This window comes from Aspergillus pseudodeflectus (assembly GCF_044049435.1).
Source record: "Aspergillus pseudodeflectus strain CBS 756.74 chromosome Unknown BJX68scaffold_93, whole genome shotgun sequence".
Lineage (NCBI taxonomy): Eukaryota > Fungi > Ascomycota > Eurotiomycetes > Eurotiales > Aspergillaceae > Aspergillus > Aspergillus pseudodeflectus.
In genome coordinates, this window is record NW_027263869.1 from 36,802 (window position 1) to 53,950 (window position 17,149).

At 50.3% G+C, this 17,149-nt stretch overlaps 7 protein-coding genes across 7 annotated transcripts; 4 read left to right on the plus strand and 3 right to left on the minus strand.

Annotated features, from left to right (window-relative positions):
* Nucleotides 1-63: 63 nt before the first annotated feature.
* BJX68DRAFT_219430 (THO complex subunit THO1/HPR1) lies at nt 64-2,709 on the minus strand. Its single transcript, XM_071037880.1, has 6 exons — nt 2,400-2,709; nt 2,266-2,344; nt 1,375-2,216; nt 1,174-1,323; nt 806-1,119; nt 64-758 (listed from the first exon to the last, which is right to left on the minus strand). Exons 1-6 carry the CDS (start codon nt 2,637-2,639, stop codon nt 323-325), a joined length of 2,061 nt encoding a protein of 686 aa, XP_070892682.1. The 5' UTR covers nt 2,640-2,709; the 3' UTR covers nt 64-322.
* Nucleotides 2,710-2,827: 118 nt separating this feature from the next.
* Nucleotides 2,828-7,284, plus strand: BJX68DRAFT_249530 (RNA helicase aquarius). Its single transcript, XM_071042130.1, has 4 exons — nt 2,828-3,083; nt 3,136-3,236; nt 3,284-6,724; nt 6,775-7,284. Exons 1-4 carry the CDS (start codon nt 2,848-2,850, stop codon nt 7,221-7,223), a joined length of 4,227 nt encoding a protein of 1,408 aa, XP_070892683.1. The 5' UTR covers nt 2,828-2,847; the 3' UTR covers nt 7,224-7,284.
* A 5-nt stretch (nt 7,285-7,289) lies between these two features.
* On the minus strand, nt 7,290-8,584 carry BJX68DRAFT_249533 (PaaI family thioesterase). Its single transcript, XM_071042131.1, has 10 exons — nt 8,473-8,584; nt 8,367-8,407; nt 8,290-8,302; nt 8,113-8,178; nt 8,019-8,061; nt 7,893-7,964; nt 7,794-7,840; nt 7,726-7,744; nt 7,583-7,661; nt 7,290-7,528 (listed from the first exon to the last, which is right to left on the minus strand). Exons 1-10 carry the CDS (start codon nt 8,497-8,499, stop codon nt 7,459-7,461), a joined length of 477 nt encoding a protein of 158 aa, XP_070892684.1. The 5' UTR covers nt 8,500-8,584; the 3' UTR covers nt 7,290-7,458.
* Nucleotides 8,585-8,681: 97 nt separating this feature from the next.
* On the plus strand, nt 8,682-10,498 carry BJX68DRAFT_249538 (TFIIH/NER complex subunit TFB2). Its single transcript, XM_071042132.1, has 3 exons — nt 8,682-8,878; nt 8,946-9,033; nt 9,085-10,498. The coding sequence occupies exons 1-3, from the start codon at nt 8,755-8,757 to the stop codon at nt 10,307-10,309; spliced, it is 1,437 nt and encodes a 478-aa protein (XP_070892685.1). The 5' UTR covers nt 8,682-8,754; the 3' UTR covers nt 10,310-10,498.
* A 134-nt stretch (nt 10,499-10,632) lies between these two features.
* On the plus strand, nt 10,633-14,234 carry BJX68DRAFT_219515 (AP-2 complex subunit alpha). Its single transcript, XM_071037881.1, has 4 exons — nt 10,633-11,567; nt 11,616-11,950; nt 12,001-13,925; nt 13,984-14,234. Exons 1-4 carry the CDS (start codon nt 11,116-11,118, stop codon nt 14,137-14,139), a joined length of 2,868 nt encoding a protein of 955 aa, XP_070892686.1. The 5' UTR covers nt 10,633-11,115; the 3' UTR covers nt 14,140-14,234.
* Nucleotides 14,235-14,328: 94 nt separating this feature from the next.
* On the minus strand, nt 14,329-15,132 carry BJX68DRAFT_259486 (YggS family pyridoxal phosphate enzyme; the record flags this gene model as incomplete). The annotated part of the gene is made up of 1 exon (XM_071043701.1): nt 14,329-15,132. One exon carries the CDS (start codon nt 15,130-15,132, stop codon nt 14,329-14,331), a length of 804 nt encoding a protein of 267 aa, XP_070892687.1.
* Nucleotides 15,133-16,647: 1,515 nt separating this feature from the next.
* BJX68DRAFT_219519 (uncharacterized protein) lies at nt 16,648-17,145 on the plus strand. The gene has a single exon (XM_071037882.1). The coding sequence runs from the start codon at nt 16,770-16,772 to the stop codon at nt 17,118-17,120; it is 351 nt and encodes a 116-aa protein (XP_070892688.1). The 5' UTR covers nt 16,648-16,769; the 3' UTR covers nt 17,121-17,145.
* The last annotated feature ends 4 nt before the right edge of the window (nt 17,146-17,149 follow it).

Here is a 17,149-nt window from a genome sequence, read left to right on the forward strand (position 1 = left end):
GCCACCGCGTCATTCATCATACCGCACAGAGGGGTAAGCGACGCAGGCGTGCATTTACCCCTGTTTGGCGATGTTGAAGCATGCTTCGCACAGGATTTGTATAGCACGAGTTCATAAGCCGACCAGGGCGTCGCTGTGCAGGAACCCCATTTTGCGCTTGGCCCACCCTCCTTGAGATGGAATCAAGGTATCATCTGCACAATGCAACTCGAACTTGGTGTCTTAACTGAATAAAGGAGATCGGCCGAATGAGCGCGAACAGAGCCAATCAAGATAATGATCGGTTGGAACAACTGCAGTAATCGATGTGGTGCCTTCTCGCTCATGCCTCTGGTGCATCAGTAGTTGTTGCGTCATTTACTTCCCTAGCCTTGGGCTCCGCCATGACAGTATCGTTCTCAGCTCCGACATCGTTGTCCTGGTCCTGTACCGCATCTTGATCCTGTGCCGGACCATTCGGCTCATTTTCAGTTTCCTGAGATAACTTGGTTGTGGAATCTTGTGGTGTATTTGTGGCGGGTTGTAATGTGCTTTCGTTGGCTTGTGGGACCTCGAAAAGGATCTTCAGATTCTTCCCGTCATCGATCTTTTCGAAAGCTGTGAGTTTACTTTTGGCGGACAGTCGCAGCATCAGCCATGTCTTGCTTGCTTTGGCTTGGACTGCGCTCTCCTTGTCCTCATTGGTTTGAGCCATGTCAATATCGAACTCATTGTCCTCGATCACACGCATCAGAGTCTCCGGGACCGGAACATTGAATCTAAATTATGTTAGAGACTCGACAAAGGAAAGCGGATGCGTACACACCTTTCGGACTCTTTTAATCTGTCAATTGCGGATGATGATTCGCTCTCTGAGAGAAACTTGAGATCAAGAGACCCCATTGGCGAGGCCCGCAGCCGCTTGTTTGAATATGTCCTCGTTGCGTTCTCACGAGCATTGATATATTCCGTCACGGACACTGCAGGCTTCTCGATTGGCGGACAACCCTCGGCCTTCCAGCGTACCCAGTTTTTATCTCTGGAGAGAACAGTATCTACCATGCGGTAATAGAACTTTCCTCCGACACCTTCCTGGAGATACTCCTCGATTGACTTTCGCATCTTGGTGGCCCAGATCGCCTTAAGACGTATTAGTTGAGTAAATGAGTGAGGTACATGATAAAAACTGCTTACATTTTCTTCACTGAGGGAAAATCCATACAGAACAGACTTGTTGGTCAAGTCTGCCAGCTTTGATTTGGATTGCGGTGTAAGAGAAAGCATGAAATCCAAGAGGATGAGGGCTTGAACCAAAACGTGTCTCCTAAAGGCCGTGTCGTTGACCTGATACGAATCTTAGTCTGGTACGGCAACGTCGCATAGGATCGAGCATACCTCAAGGTCAAAAAGCTCCCGACTGGTCAAATACTTGGGATTGAAACTGCTTGCAATTTCAGGACCATCTGCAGTTCGCTTACGTTTGTTCGATTTGCGGATTTCTTCTGACGACTTGCTATTCGAAGTTTCAAGGTCTGTCTTGACGTTTTTAAACGCGGAGAGCGTAGACTCCAGTCCGGTCTTGAATGTGGCAAAGTGTTGGGTATCGAAAACTCTTGTCGGCGCAGAAAAGTATGCTTGTAATCCCCAAAAGACGGGATACAGGGAATCCAGGTCCACTGATTTCCCCGGGGTTTGATCTTCAGGTCGAGTAATAGTCACCTTGGGTGTCCCAGGAAGATCCTGAGTGTTCGACTTTTCGTCGACGCCTTGTCTCTCGGTTGCTCGAGAACCGTCGATCGGGGTTGATTCCTTGATATCAAGCATATCCACATCCATACCGTCCGCCTGATCGGTACTTTCTTTCGTGATCGTATCGAAAGTCGTCACATTTTCGGTGTGGTATTCGCCTCGAAGATTCACCGCACTCTTGTCTCCCAAAGGGAAGCTCTGGAACAGAAAGATAAACACCCGTCCGCAAAAGACAGTGTCTTCTGCGCGAGAAAGCCTGCGCAGCAACTCATTGCACGTCCTTAGAATAATCAAGCTTTTTTGTTTGAAGTGTTTCTTTACTAGTGTTAGCTGCGCGTATCGAGGATGGGACACTTGAAGCGCTGGTACCTTTGTGTTCCGTTCTCTTCGGGATTCCAGGTAATCAAAGACCTTCCGGCAACCTTCAATCGTCTGGCTATCAAGCAGTTCCTCAATCAACCAGAAAATGAGACCGGGCTCACATTGTTCTAATCCGGCGTTAGGGTGTGATTCACATGATGCGAGGCGGAAACGAACCGTTGTCGGAAGAGACGGATATTATATCGAGCAGGTTCCATATTTGGATAAACCCAGGGTCATCGATCGAAATAGTAGCCTGAGGCGAGCATGTAGTCAGCGATGAGTTGCAGGCGTCCTGAGGTTTTGCGTACAAGAAGGTTGTAGAATCTCTCTCTGAACGCGATTTCGACAGCTGCAAACCGTGTTTGTAGACTGTATTGTCGCGATAGCTGGTCATCTTCACTCGGGAGAAGCCAAAACGATTCACCAAGCTGTGTTTCCGTCAAAGGAGGCTCAATCTCTCTGCCCGGTTTGGCCTCCTCTGCTTTGGCCATGAGGGATCCAATCGACCTCCTGTAGGCGTCAACCACATCGCCATCCGCGTTCTCCATCTTTGAAAAATGACGAGACCACTTGTTGGCAAAAATAACAAAGCTGTTTGTCGCGGGCTGCTGTGGCTCCTTGTCGTCAATCGTAGATTGCGCTAGACGCGCGCCTATGAGCTATCCGGTACGGCCTACCCTAGCGGACCATTTACGCAATCCATATAGACCGTCGGACCCGCGCTCGAGAGCTTTTGGGCGATCTCAACGTCGCGGAATGGGTCTCCAGACACAGCATGCCATGGCGCACGGCATTGATTCCAGACCGACCGTCGAGGATTTTCGCGACGACAGTCCTTGGGTGCAACTGGCCAAATCCCATTGGCTCGAGTCGTCAAATCTCCGCAAAGTGAAGCATGATGCGATCAAGAAAGACCTTTGGGATCCACTAGAGGCTGAAAAGTTCAGCCTTCGCTCGCTTCTTACTCTAGAGAATCTAAATGTGCTTGAGAAGTGAGTTCTTCTTTGTCCCTTCCTGTCTTGCTTTTTCATGCTTACCCGATAGGTTTCTTTGGCCGACCTACACGGAAGACGCCTCAAACTACCATGTTCTGCTAATAGCATTGATCGTGGGCGTCAAACAGCGAGAGCATTTACCGATATGGGGTAAGATATGATACCTAAGCATTCTGAACGCAGACTAACAGCCCCAGACCTCTTCTCAGATCGCCCAGATGACTTTTCGAACCTTTTCCACCGGATCCTCTCGATGAGCATCGATCAATCGCTTCCTACCTTTTCGCGCTTGTCGATACTGTCGTTTATGATTAGCGCGTTTCAGTCGCTCGAGAACGTGTTAATTCGGAAGGAATGCGCCCCTCTCGTTTCAATATCTCTGTGGCACAATCTTCACAGCGAAGATGCTAGAGAACGCGTTCTCGGGAAAGCGCCGAACCTTAAAAAGGCGTGGAGGGCAGCAGCAAAACGCTATGACGCTGGAGATGAAGCGGCCAAGGCGAAAATGCGATTTGAGCGGTCCTGGTTATACACATTGCTTCTGGATTTTCTGCGGAGATTGAACGGGCCAGAAAAGGACCAGGCGGACAATCTACGGTATTGCGAGCGGTTCCTCGAGTTTCTTGTCGATCTAGAGTCTCAGCTACCTACGAGACGCTACGTGAACACTTTACTCCGAGATCTTCACCTCCTGCCTGTCATCCGGCTGTCACAGATGTACCGTACGTCTGAGAATGCGCTCTTCCGAGACTTTCATAATCTTCTTAAGCATTTCACGGCTTTTGCGATCAACGACTATACAGGAGAAGCGCTTTCATCACAGGCAGTGTACGATGCTCACTGCCAAGATTTGGCGCAGCTACAGAGAACCTCGATGAAGCATTTCAAGGATAAATTGACTATTCTAGCTTTATCAAATTACGGCTCCATTGAGCAGCGCTCCGAACTTGACGGTCAGCTATCTCTTTTGGATGACTCGGAGTTGCAAGCCCTTTGCTCGCACCTAGGGTTTCGCACGAGCTATCCCAAACAGGCAAACGTCACATCCGATCGAGCCTTGTACATGGAGGTGCTGCTATCCTTTTACGAACGGACCATCCCTTTCCAGGAAGCCGCATCCCATCTGAGCGTGGTCCCCACAGAAGAAAGCCTCTACGACCCATCGTTGCTCCGAAATGAGACGTATGATGGGTCCAGGCCGCTGGCAATACCCAAATTGAATCTACAGTATCTCAGCCTTGGAGATTTCCTCTGGCGTTCGTTTCTTTTGTATCGGGCGGAAGCTTTCTTTCAAATTCGCAAAGACATGGAGTCAGTGATCAAGCGAATGCAGCCCCGGTCCAGTCAGGACGGAAGAACTTTGACTTTCGAGGGGTTCTCTCGTATGGCTATCCCAATCTCAAAACCAGCAATAATAGAGGTCGCGCAACCCAAGGTTGGATCCACCCAGCCTGCCTTCGTGAGGGCCGAGGTTACCATCGAAGTTGGGAGGTTAGCGGACCATGTCCGAGCGGAATGGGATTCGCTTCGCCCCGATGATGTCGTCTTCCTCTTGGCTGTACAAGCCCGCCAGAGAGAAGGTGGCGCTGGCATTTCACATCTTCGAACCGCTCAGGTTGTTCAAGTACTCGATGAAAATGGTCGACCGCTGCGCGAGCCGACTTCTGGTCAGACAAATGGATACAAATCTCGGCCTCGCATCAGGAGGCTACTAGTCAATTTAGACCCCACTGCTTTCAAGGCTGACAAGGATCGCAGCATGCAAGGGAAGCCAGACATTTATCCACTCATCAACGTGATCGCAAGGAGGAGAGGAAGAGAGAACAATTTCAAGTCCATTCTCGAGACCATGCAACGACTTATTGTATCCGACATTACCCTACCACCATGGATCCAAGATATTTTCCTGGGATATGGAGATCCTACAGGAGCCCGTTACACGGAACTGCCAAACCGCCTTAAATCCGTGGACTTTAGGGACACATTTTTGGACTGGCAGCACTTGATTGAAAGTTTCCCCGGTTTGACTATCGAGCCTTCCGGCGATGCCACGTCAGGTTTCCAGCCACCATACGCACTAGAATATGTTGAAGAAGCCACTCAGCTCCCTACTTCGGGCACGAAAAAGCGACGGAGAGAGCAGTCATCTGACGGACAACGGACCCTCCGTGTCTCGACATACAAGCCCCCAAATCCGGGGCCCTATCCGGTAGACTCTCCAAAACTCAACACCGTGCGTTTCACACCGGCTCAGATTGATGCGATCGCTTCGGGAACACAACCAGGTCTCACAGTCATCGTTGGGCCACCCGGAACCGGCAAGACTGATGTCGCGACTCAAATCATAAACAACATCTATCACAACTTTCCAAATGAGCGCACGCTGCTTGTTGCGCACAGTAATCAGGCATTGAATCAGCTTTTCCAGAAAATCGTCGCATTAGACATTGACGAACGCCACTTATTGCGCCTCGGTCACGGTGAAGAAGAATTAGAAACCGAGACCAGCTACAGCAAGTATGGCCGTGTTGAGTCGTTCCTCGACAATCGAAGTTTCTTCCTCTCAGAAGTCACCCGCCTGGCGGCCTCAATTGGCGCGCAGGGTGCACATGGGAACTCCTGCGAGACTGCAGGCTACTTCAATACCGTATATATCAAACCCGCATGGGCAAAGTTCTGGGAGCTTGCCCGTGCGGAAAACACTTCCGCAGAAGAAATCATATCGGCCTTCCCGTTTGACGACTATTTCTTTAACGCACCACAGCCTTTGTTTGATGCTTCTGCACCGAGGGAGGCGGCAATTGATGTGGCAGAAGGCTGCCAACGTCATATTGACAAGATCTTTTCAGAATTAGAGGATATCCGGCCGTTTGAGATCTTACGACAGCCAAAAGACAAGGCTAACTACCTTCTTGTGAAGGAGGCGAGGATCATCGCAATGACAAGTACGCACGCAGCCATGCGCCGGCAAGAGATCGCAGATCTTGGGTTTCACTATGACAATGTTGTAATGGAAGAAGCTGCACAGATTACTGAAGTCGAAAGCTTTATCCCCGCAGCTCTGCAAAGCATGAAGAATGGCCAGCTTCCTCTGAAGCGAGTGGTTCTGTGCGGTGACCACCTACAGAACTCCCCCGTTATTCAGAACATGGCCTTCCGACAGTATGCTCATTTTGAACAAAGCCTTTTCCTTCGTTTGGTGAGACTGGGTGTCCCAGTCATCACGCTTGACCAGCAGGGACGCGCTCGGCCAAGTATCGCAGAACTATTCCGCTGGCGTTATCAGAACCTCGGCAACCTGCCCATTGTCGAACAAGCTCCAGAGTTTAAGCAGGCCAACGCTGGATTCCAGTTTGAGTACCAGTTCATCAATGTCCCCGACTACCAAGGCACAGGAGAACGGGAGCCGTCTCCCCACTTTATCCAGAACCTCGGCGAGGCTGAGTATGCCGTTGCCATCTTCCAGTATATGCGACTCCTTGGCTATCCGGCGTCGAAGATCTCGATTCTCGCAACATATGCAGGCCAAACGGCGCTCATCAAGGATGTTTTGAACCATCGGTGTGCCAAGAATACTCTCTTCGGCATGCCAAAGACAGTCACAACGGTCGACAAGTACCAGGGAGAACAGAATGATTGTAAGTACATCTGTATTTCCAATCGTAACCAATTCACTAACAAATGACAGACCTCATTCTTTCCCTAACACGAACCCGCACAGTCGGGTACCTCCGTGACGTTCGCCGCCTGACAGTAGCACTTTCACGGGCCCGCCTCGGTCTCTACATCCTGGGTCGTCGCGAAGTATTCGAGTCCTGTTACGAGCTAAAGCCCGCATTCGACCTGCTTCTACAACGCCCTGACAAACTAATGCTGGCTCCTGGGGAGATGTTCCCAACTACACGAACAATAGGCGACGAGGTTCAGGGGACTGCTATGGAAGGCGTAGAACATCTTGGGCAGTACGTCTTCGAGATGACACAGGCCAAGATCAAGGCTCTGGGTGGGCAGGATGCGATTGTCGATGAATCAATGCCAGATGAGGAGGAGGACTTGGTTGAGGATGGGGATGAAATCATGCTTGGAGCCGGTGAGGAAGGCGATGAAGATCCACTACATGAACATGTACTCCCATAAACATGAAGAATTAAAAAGCGGCGTCACTTCCTACAGGGTGAATGGTGCATTATGTTTGGAGGTCTATTCTGAATTGTACTTTCCACCTAATAGATTCTAGATTCTAGTTTCTGGTGCGGAAAAATGGAGATCCACCCGCGTTTCTATACACTGATGAGTAGTCTATAGGTGACTGTATACTACAATGTACATTTGTGGGGTCCCATGGTTACGAACTTGCTGTGCGTAACACCTCTTACGGCGATTTGCGGCTGCTTAGTTCCTCGACAATGTTCTTAGGGTCTTTCCATGCAAGAGCGACGTATCTGCTGGGTCGTTAGCATCAAATACAGCAGAAATAAACCATGCAATGTACATACTTTGTGTGGCTTCCTCTAGCGAAAACATCACCATTGCAGTTCATGAACCTGATGGAGGTATACGCGAGGGTCTTGCCGACTGTATAGAGTTAGACATGTATTCCTTGAGAGCAGCCATAGCTACCATCAAGGTTGGGACGCACATTTATCGCAAGTCACCTCCTATTGCAAAATTAGCCCTATGCTGGCTATAGCGGACGAAGATACATACCGCTAGAATCTTGTCCCCCACTTTCCCACCAGAACTGAGGTATGTTACTGGACGATAAGTTAGCTATGGCCACTCCAAGTACAGCTTGCTGTTGCGTACCATTAAGATCGGTTGACACGCCGGTAGCATATAGTCCACGCGATGCAACAGCCAACGAGCCGCCGAGATCAACTGTAGGTAATAAAAATAAGCGACGAACACGGGTAATTCTTGGAGTAAACGTACCCATGCTAGCGATTGTACCTCCATGTAGAATGTTTAGGCGGTTCTATGTGGCTATTAGTGGCTCTGATTCAAAATTCAGAAACGTATAGCTTACTGTATGCTCTTTCTGAATGTCCAGCTCAAAGTTTACTGTACCCGGCTTCGCGGCTGTTACGCGGAGCTGGAACAACGTCCGTCAGCACTGCCGATGTTTATATAGATGCGTGCCAATGCAGTCACGAGAGCTTTTCGGTTTCTGGCTGAAAAATAGCTCATAAATAATAATGCTTACACCGTCCAATAGCCTGTGTACCCACAAGGTGTAAGCTTAGTAGCAATGCATATCATGACAATGAGCGCTGTTCCTACCGAGGCTCGAGCCCCGAAGTTGCCCGGAAAGACTCCCAAACCTTGTGCACCTGTTAGAAGAAAGTCTCGAGAAGGAAATTCGTGCACGTGCGTCAAAAGTACTTACAGATTTGACAAAGCGAAGCGCCGTCATTTTCGAACCGATCAATGGATTCTTCTGGCGAGAGAAGTAGGAGAAGGACGGACTATGCAAGCCAGGGTATTCCAATTGCCGTGAGATCATCGCCGCGGACTGCGCATCGGGCCGTTGCGGTCACCGGAGTAAATATCCCGAACTTGGCGAGAGCCTCATTGTCTTTCTTTCCCTCACCTGCGCTTCTGGGTACTTTTTCTATGGACCACATCATGCCAACGGAGTGACGAGCTAAAACTCACCTTCGAAGGCAAGATGGCGGCCGCCCCGTCGCGTCCGTTTGACTATCTCGAAAGCCTTCCCGGAACTGTCTTCTTCAAGCTCTACCAGCAGCCATCCACCGCTCTTGCTATTTTCAGGCGCATGCTGCCTGACCTGGGTATGTAGATATGTTGTGGTCGACGATATCTGTTCGGTCTCAGTTAACCTTTCACCTGCGACGATAGCAAAATGCTTCGTGATGGCGCTTTTATACCTGAAGGATCCGCTTCCCGCGGCGGATCTGGAGATCTGGGTGAGATCGGAGAGCTTAAAGTGAGATCTATAAGATCTATCTATCGATACGCCACTAACTACTATCCTTAGAGAACGAGATAATGCTTTGTCGATACTAGGAAGGCTGCATATCCTGTCCAATACGACGACCGCCGATAATGTCCGCGCGTATATGGTCACCAACCCGTTTGCTGCCTCGCTTCGACAAGCCCTTACTGGTGCTGAACAGACACAGTCCTTTGGAGTACTCTCTCGAATATCGGACGAGGAGCGTGTTTCCATCCCCGATCTCGATGAATATGCGCGCCGACAGTGGGAGGGGGTGTTGGGATACATGGTCGGTACGAGTGGTCTAGGCATCCAACGTGACGCAAACCTGAGCAAAGGGGTGAAACAGCTGCTACAAGCCGGGCATCTTGTTGAAGTCAGAGACCGCCGTGTTGAGATTACTCAAGACGGGTTCGCATTTGTCTTGCAGGATGTTGGGACGCAAGTCTGGCATATTCTGATTCTCTACGTTGAAAGTGCCGAGGCTATTGGGATGGATAGCGTGGAAGTGCTCTCGTTTATCTTCCTTCTTAGCAGCTTGGAACTCGGCAGGACATATGAGAAGAAGCATTTGACGTCCAACCAGCTTCGCACCCTCACCGATTTGGCAGACTTTGGCATCGTTTATCAGGATTCTCCCGAAGCTAGTCATTTCTACCCTACTCGCCTTGCAACCACCCTTACCTCGGATTCGAGTGCACTGAGCAACCCTATATCCGGAAAACTCTCCGGTCCTAGCAATGGTGATGCCGGTCAACCGGGTTCCGGCTTCATTATCATCGAGACGAATTATCGACTCTACGCCTACACATCTTCACCGTTACAAATCTCACTCATAGCACTTTTTACGACACTCAAATACCGCTTTCCGAACCTCATCACGGGCAAGATTACCCGACAGTCTATTCGTCGAGCGATCGAAATGGGTATCACTGCGGACCAGATCATTTCATACCTTGCTACGCACGCACATCCGCAGATGCGGAAACACAATGTCTCACGGTCCACATCGAACCAGGCCGGAATACCACCATCAGTCCTTCCACCTACAGTTGTTGACCAAATTCGTCTCTGGCAGCTGGAGCGTGATCGAGTCAAAGCTACAGCAGGGTTCTTGTTCAAGGACTTTGTCAGCCTTGCCGAGTATGAGGCACCATGTCGGTATGCCGATGAAATTGGTGTCCTGATCTGGAAGTCCGACCGAAAAAGGATGTTCTTTGTGACCAGACATGAACAGGTTGCGGCGTTTTTACGGAGTAGGAAATAAAATTGATGGATGCATTATATTCGATACCATTTGGCTCGTTTTGCATGGCTGGTTGGTGGGTGTTACGACCGGTGGGCGTTTTGGACTTTTTGATATCGCGAAAGTTAGAGATTGGTGGCTTAGGGACAGCAAAACCTGTAGGATAGGATCTACGACGATATCATTGAATATAATCACAATGACACAGAAGAGGTGGGATATACATACTTCCCCAGAGCCGGGAAGCACCGCCACAGCGTATCAACATTGTTCCGTCAATCTCCGCCGGATCGGCCGCGGAAGTGGCTGCACACCCTGAAATGGGGGAACGCTCCTAGGGAATAGCTGCAGTTACGCCGTCCTATGGATGCTTAACTTTCCGGGTCACACAATTCCCAGACCTTGATATCAGGTGATTCTTCAGCTATTCTCCTTCTTCTAATCGTCGCTCAGTAGCCGCGCGATCCACCAAATCCTGGCTATCCGTGTCCCGGTCAACGCTAGCTCCTGACTGGCATCGAAGACACGCTTTCCTCTTTAACTTTGCGCCATGTTGTATGCAGCAAAGAGTTCCAGGAACGCCCTCTAAAATCAACGCAAAGGAAGCACAGAATACTCAAAGCGGGCTATGGTTCTCTGATATTTGTTCATTGAGTGTGCGCTCTGTCCCGGTGTGAGCACCTGCATCAGACTGCGAAGACGATCCCCTCCTTTCGCGCCCCACGACAGCTCCCCGAGCTGTTCTCCAGAGTCCAGCTACTCCTTTTTTCGAGTTGAAACTTGCTGTTGATCTATATTGCCGCGTCTAAACCCCATTTTCCACGAAAATGTCGTCGATGCGAGGTTTAGTCCAGTTTATTGCTGACCTGCGAAATGCAAGAGCGCGCGAATTGGAGGAGAAGCGGGTGAACAAAGAATTGGCAAATATTCGACAAAAGTTCAAGTCTGGAAGCTTGGACGGATACCAGAAGAAGAAATATGTCTGCAAGCTGCTATACGTCTATATCCAGGGTTACGACGTCGATTTCGGTCACCTTGAAGCTGTCAATTTGATATCCTCGAACAAGTACTCTGAGAAGCAGATCGGTTACCTCGCAGTAACTCTGTTTCTCCATGAGGAACATGAGCTGCTACACCTTGTCGTCAACAGCATTAGGAAAGATTTGCTGGATAACAATGAATTGAACAATTGCCTGGCTTTGCACGCCGTTGCCAACGTCGGTAGCAGGGAGATGGGTGAAGCGCTCTCAACGGATGTCCATCGGCTGCTGATTTCCCCGTACGTTATGATCGTTCTATGGTTTTGGTTCCGTTCTAATCTCTACAGTACCTCTAAAGCCTTCGTGAAGAAAAAGGCAGCGCTCACCCTCCTCCGCCTATACCGAAAGTACCCCAGCATTGTCCAAAATACATGGGCGGAGCGTATAATATCTCTGATGGATGATCCGGACATGGGTGTCACGCTCTCCGTGACATCCTTGGTCATGGCATTGGTCCAGGACAGACCTGAGGAGTATCGCGGAAGCTACGTCAAGGCTGCTCAACGGTTGAAGAGGGTCGTTGTGGATAACGATATTGCGCCCGACTACCTCTACTATCGAGTTCCCTGTCCGTGGCTTCAGGTCAAGCTGCTGCGATTGTTACAGTACTATCCTCCGTCAGGTATTTTTCTTACCTCCGTCTAGCTGTTGTATTTAGCTAACCAAATGCAGCGGACAGCCATGTCCGTGATATCATCCGCGCGTCGCTTCAGCAAATCATGCAGATTGCCATGGACACACCGAAAAACGTGCAGCAGAACAATGCCCAGAACGCCGTGCTTTTCGAAGCCATCAACCTTCTCATACACCTTGATACGGAGCACACCTTGATGATGCAGATATCTTCCCGGCTTGGGAAATATATTCAATCACGCGAGACTAATGTGCGCTATCTTGGTTTAGAGGCAATGGCTCACTTTGCAGCCAGAGCAGAGACACTCGACCCGATCAAGAAGCATCAAAACATCATCTTGGGCTCTCTTCGCGATAGAGATATTAGCGTTCGTCGAAAGGGACTCGATTTGATCTACAGTATGTGTGACAGTACCAACGCTGCCCCGATTGTTAATGAATTAATGCGATATCTTCAATCTGCCGATTACGCGATTAGGGAAGAAATGGTCTTGAAGGTTGCTATTCTAACGGAAAAATATGCCACTGATGCTCAGTGGTATATTGATGTTACATTGAAGCTGCTATCCCTGGCTGGCGACCATGTTAACGACGAAGTATGGCAACGCGTGATTCAAATCGTCACGAATAACGAGGAACTACAAGCATACGCTGCCCAAACACTTCTAACCTATCTAAAGACCGACTGTCACGAGAGTCTAGTCAAGATTGGCTGCTACGTTCTCGGAGAGTTTGGACATTTGGTAGCTGACAACCAAGGGTCAAGCCCTATCGAGCAGTTCCTAGCTCTGCAGGCCAAGATGATGACGAGTACGGACAATACACGGGCGATGATTCTGTCGTCATTTGTTAAATTCGTCAATCTTTTCCCAGAAATCAAGCCGCAACTTTTGCACATCTTCCGGCTGTACAGCCATTCACCGGACCCGGAACTGCAGCAGCGTGCATTTGAATACCTGTCGCTGGCGACACTTCCAACCGACGATCTCCTGCGGACGGTCTGCGATGAAATGCCTCCATTCTCCGAAAGGGCCTCGATCCTACTCTCGCGTCTCCATCAGAAGACTGCTGGTACGACAGACAAGAAGACATGGGTTGTGGGCGGCAAGGATGCAAACACTGACGGAGCGGAAATCTTGATGGCGCAGAATACGGGGCTTAAGCGGACATTCACTACAATCGTCAACGGTACGCGAACGGGCACCAACGGAACACCCGCTACGTCTAGCGCATCAGGGGACCTAGCCGGACTAGACCTGAGTGCAGCACCCACACCACCTCCTCCTACAAACATGGCGAGCGCGGCCAACCTTTCACCGGACTGGGAAATTGGTTACGACAAGCTGTACTTTGCTGAAGAGGGTGTGTTGTTTGAGGATGCTCAGATTCAGATTGGGTTACGGTCTGAATTCAGGGGTCATCTAGGTGTAGTGAAGCTATACCTAAGCAACAAAGCTTCCTTTCCCATAGGATCACTGACTACGACTGTGGATAATCAATCGGCGCCGCATCTGAGGATCGACTCAAAGAGTCTCCCAGAGCCTTCAGTACCGGCTGCTGGCCAGACACAGCAGACCCTCTTCTTCGAGGCCAAGGGCCCGTTCTCTGACGCACCCACGATCCGTATTTCATACCTTGCAGGTGCACTCCAAGCCTATACCTTGCAACTTCCAATCTTGATGCACCGGTACATGGAGCCTTCCAGTCTGTCTGCGGAAGACTTCTTCAAGCGGTGGAGACAAATTGGCGGAGCTCCCCTCGAAGCGCAAAACACATTCGGGCTCGTCGCAAAGGCGGGGCCTATCAGCGAGGGCTTCACAAGACGAACCGTGGAACAATTTGGCTGGAAGCTCTTGGATGGCGTGGACCCTAATAAGACCAACATCGTGGGTTGCGCCGTGTATCACTCTGCACAAGGTAAAACGGGATGTCTTTTACGCCTAGAGCCCAACTATGACCGCAAGGTGAGCGCCCCGGTGCCATTTCACCCATACCAATTCGAGAGATACTAATTGTTTATAGATGTACCGTGTAACAATTCGAGCCACACAAGAAGGGGTGCCCCAGGGGTTGGCGCGGCAGATGGAACAGATGCTGTCGCGGGGGCCGTTGGCGGATAGGACATATGTTCGAGAACCGCCGCGAGGAATGAGTCCAAGCGAAGAGTTGGGCTATTAATATTGCATATAGCGTCATGACGCTTCTTTCGACATTGCTCCTGGTGCCAGTGCATGAGGTAGTTTGGCATGTATTTATTGATATCATTTAGAGTAGTACATAATTCTTTGAGCATGTCATCACATGCAGTTTCGTCAGAAGTAGCTTATATACATAGGCGCCTCGCGTCCTCCTTGCAATGCACACTCATCACACAACCCTCGCCTGCTCCTTCGGCGGCCTGTCTCCGAAGATTGTAGTTCCAACACGCACCTGATCACTTCCCAGAACAATTGCCCCCTCAAAATCCTCGCTCATCCCCATACTCAACTCCAACTGGGCCTCTCCCCCCTCAAGCCCCAACTCCTCCACAACCGTCTCCCTCGCCTCCCTAAGACACAAAAAGTCCTCATTCTCATTCTCCGCCGTTGTCGCTTTTGATCTCGCAATCGCCCCAATCGTCATGAGCCCCTGTAGCCGCAACTTCGGACACTTCTCCTTGATAAACCGACACAGCCCCACAACGCCCTCCCCAGGCTCAACACCAGACTTACTCTCCTCCCCAGACGTATTGACCTGTACAAACACCCTAAGTCTCTCCTCTCCACCAAGGACATCCCGCTTCCGCTCTCCCCACCCTTTATTCAACAGGCCCGCCTTCTTCTCGCTATCCACACTCTCGACGGCCCAGAGCGCGCGGGTATCCCGTGCAAGCGAAACGCACTTGTTCGATTGCAATCCACCGATGAAGTGCCAGTTTATCGTAGGGGGCAGGAGGCGCGCCTTTTCTTGGAGTTCTTGTAGATAGTTTTCGCCAAAGTGCGTCTGTGCGGTGGGTGGGTTGTGGAGGGCGAGGATGTCCGAGGCGGGCTTTAGCTTTGAGACGGCGACAAGGCGCACGGGAGAGGAAGGGTCTTTTGGGACGGAGAGTTTGCTCGCGGCGGTTGTTACCCGGTTTGTTACAGATGCGAGGTTTGCGAGGAGGGTTGCTGTTCGGGCTGCGGAGGGGGGCATGATTTCGGGATCGCTGGATAAGGTCGTCATGTCCTTGACCTTATTTCCGAGGTGGGTCGCTATGAGTAGGGAGATTTGCGAAGGAAGCTGTGCACTATAGAGACCCTGTAAAGAGTTGGTGTAGGTGAGGGGTGCAGAACTGCGGAGATTGGAGAAATTTCGCCAAGACTCCGGGCATTTTTATCTGTCGGCAGGTACAAGCATGCTGACTTTGACTACATGGTTACAAGAGCGTGGCGCAATCATTGTGCATATTTATCAAGCAGTGCATAGAGAGTCCATGGACTATAAACAAGGATAACTATACCCAAGAACTAAGCTCCAGAGCAGCAGATTTCTCGCCCTGCCTTAGAAAGCCAGGTGACCTGAAGATCAGCCCAAACTGCCCTAACCACAACAAGTTAGGCAGATCAGATCATCAAGCAGGCAATGCCGATTGCGGACGAACCGAACAATCACTCAGCAATCGATAAGCTGAGCTAAGTGAGCTCTGCTTTACGATGTACGGAGTACGGATACTCTTACGCTTGCTGAGGTTGACGTACCCCGCGGTACGACGACACGACATCATCACTCTCACTCGGACAGTCGGACTCTCGGCGTCCCTCTGGTGCCGCCAATGAGGGGTAAAAATCCTGTCAGTGACGCTTCGATTGGCGTTTTCTGATCGCCAAGCTCCGCCCAGAGCATTTTCAATGGGAGAAACTCCGCCGAGGTCTTGGGGTTCATCCTGAAGCTCTTGGTGGTCATTCACAGAAACACAAAGAGCTCTTTGTCAGGCAGGCAGGCGCATTCACGCATTGATTGTTTCTGTTTTTGTCCGCCAATTGACGAGCTTCTTCAATTGTATGAGTCAGGAGCGCTAAATGAAACCACCAAACCGAAGCTGTAGAGCGGCTAGAGCCATTCATTCAGCGGCGCCTAGAGACTCAGGCGTTGGGAATCCTGGGCAGCGACAAGAGAGGATTGGCCGGTTCCAAAGAAAGAACAAGTCTCAGAAACTCGAGTCTAGATCGCGCAAATCAGCATGGGATAATGGATTAGGGCGGGCGGTTCTTTGAGGCCAGCGTCAGACCGAACAAAAAGCTCCACTATGAGGGCGCTTCGTCAGTTGTTCTGCGATGCTGACGTCAAACACTCCGCGGGCTTTGCTCTTTTCTCTTTTACTTATAGAAGCCCTTTGGGTCCTCGCTTTCTTACTCGGGTCTTTTTCTTTGCTATCTCCACTAAGTACCTTTCTACTTCTCCTTTGCATTCTGTCGCTAGATATCTTTCTTCTGCAAGTTTCTTAACATACATCCAGCTGTCGCTTCAGGAACATCGTTGTCTCATTTGTGTTAGAAGAGAACCATACTTCGGCAACCCGAGCAAACACGAGCCCTCGCACAACTAAACTACGGCATAAACTACACCAAAGAAGATTTCAATCTTTGCATCCTTGCATTCAAAAGCCACATATCAAAAAACCTTAGCGGGGTTCACATCGGTCCACATCCTCCGGAAGCCAGCGGAGTTGATCGCCCACACTTCGTTTATCGATCGCCCTACAACGTCAGTGGCGCTCAGAAGAGCAAAAGATAGGCCAGCCAACACATCACACACCAAAAAAGAAAGAAAGAACTTAAGGGTCCTACAACATGTGCCGCCAATTCCTCACTCTCTACGACTGGTGCCAGTGCGAAGAAGACGCCGGCCAAAAGACCTGCGGCGTTGGCAAGCCGAACGCCGACTGTGCTGGTATCGAATATGAGACCGCGCGCATGCAGTGTTTCTGCAACAACCACGCAACGAAAAAGTTCATGACTGAGAAGAAGCACAAGCGCAAGCAGAGCCGCTCGTCCGCGGCGTCTTCAAGCTCCACGAGTAGTGTCTCTTTCCGTAGCTCGCGCTACTCAGATGTCAGCCTTGACCAGGAGAAGGGTCCCGGGCAGGCTCCGGTTCAGAGGAGGAGGTGGTACCGATTATGGTCGCGGGGGTCTACCTTCTAAGGTTCTACTATTTCTCACATATTTCGTTT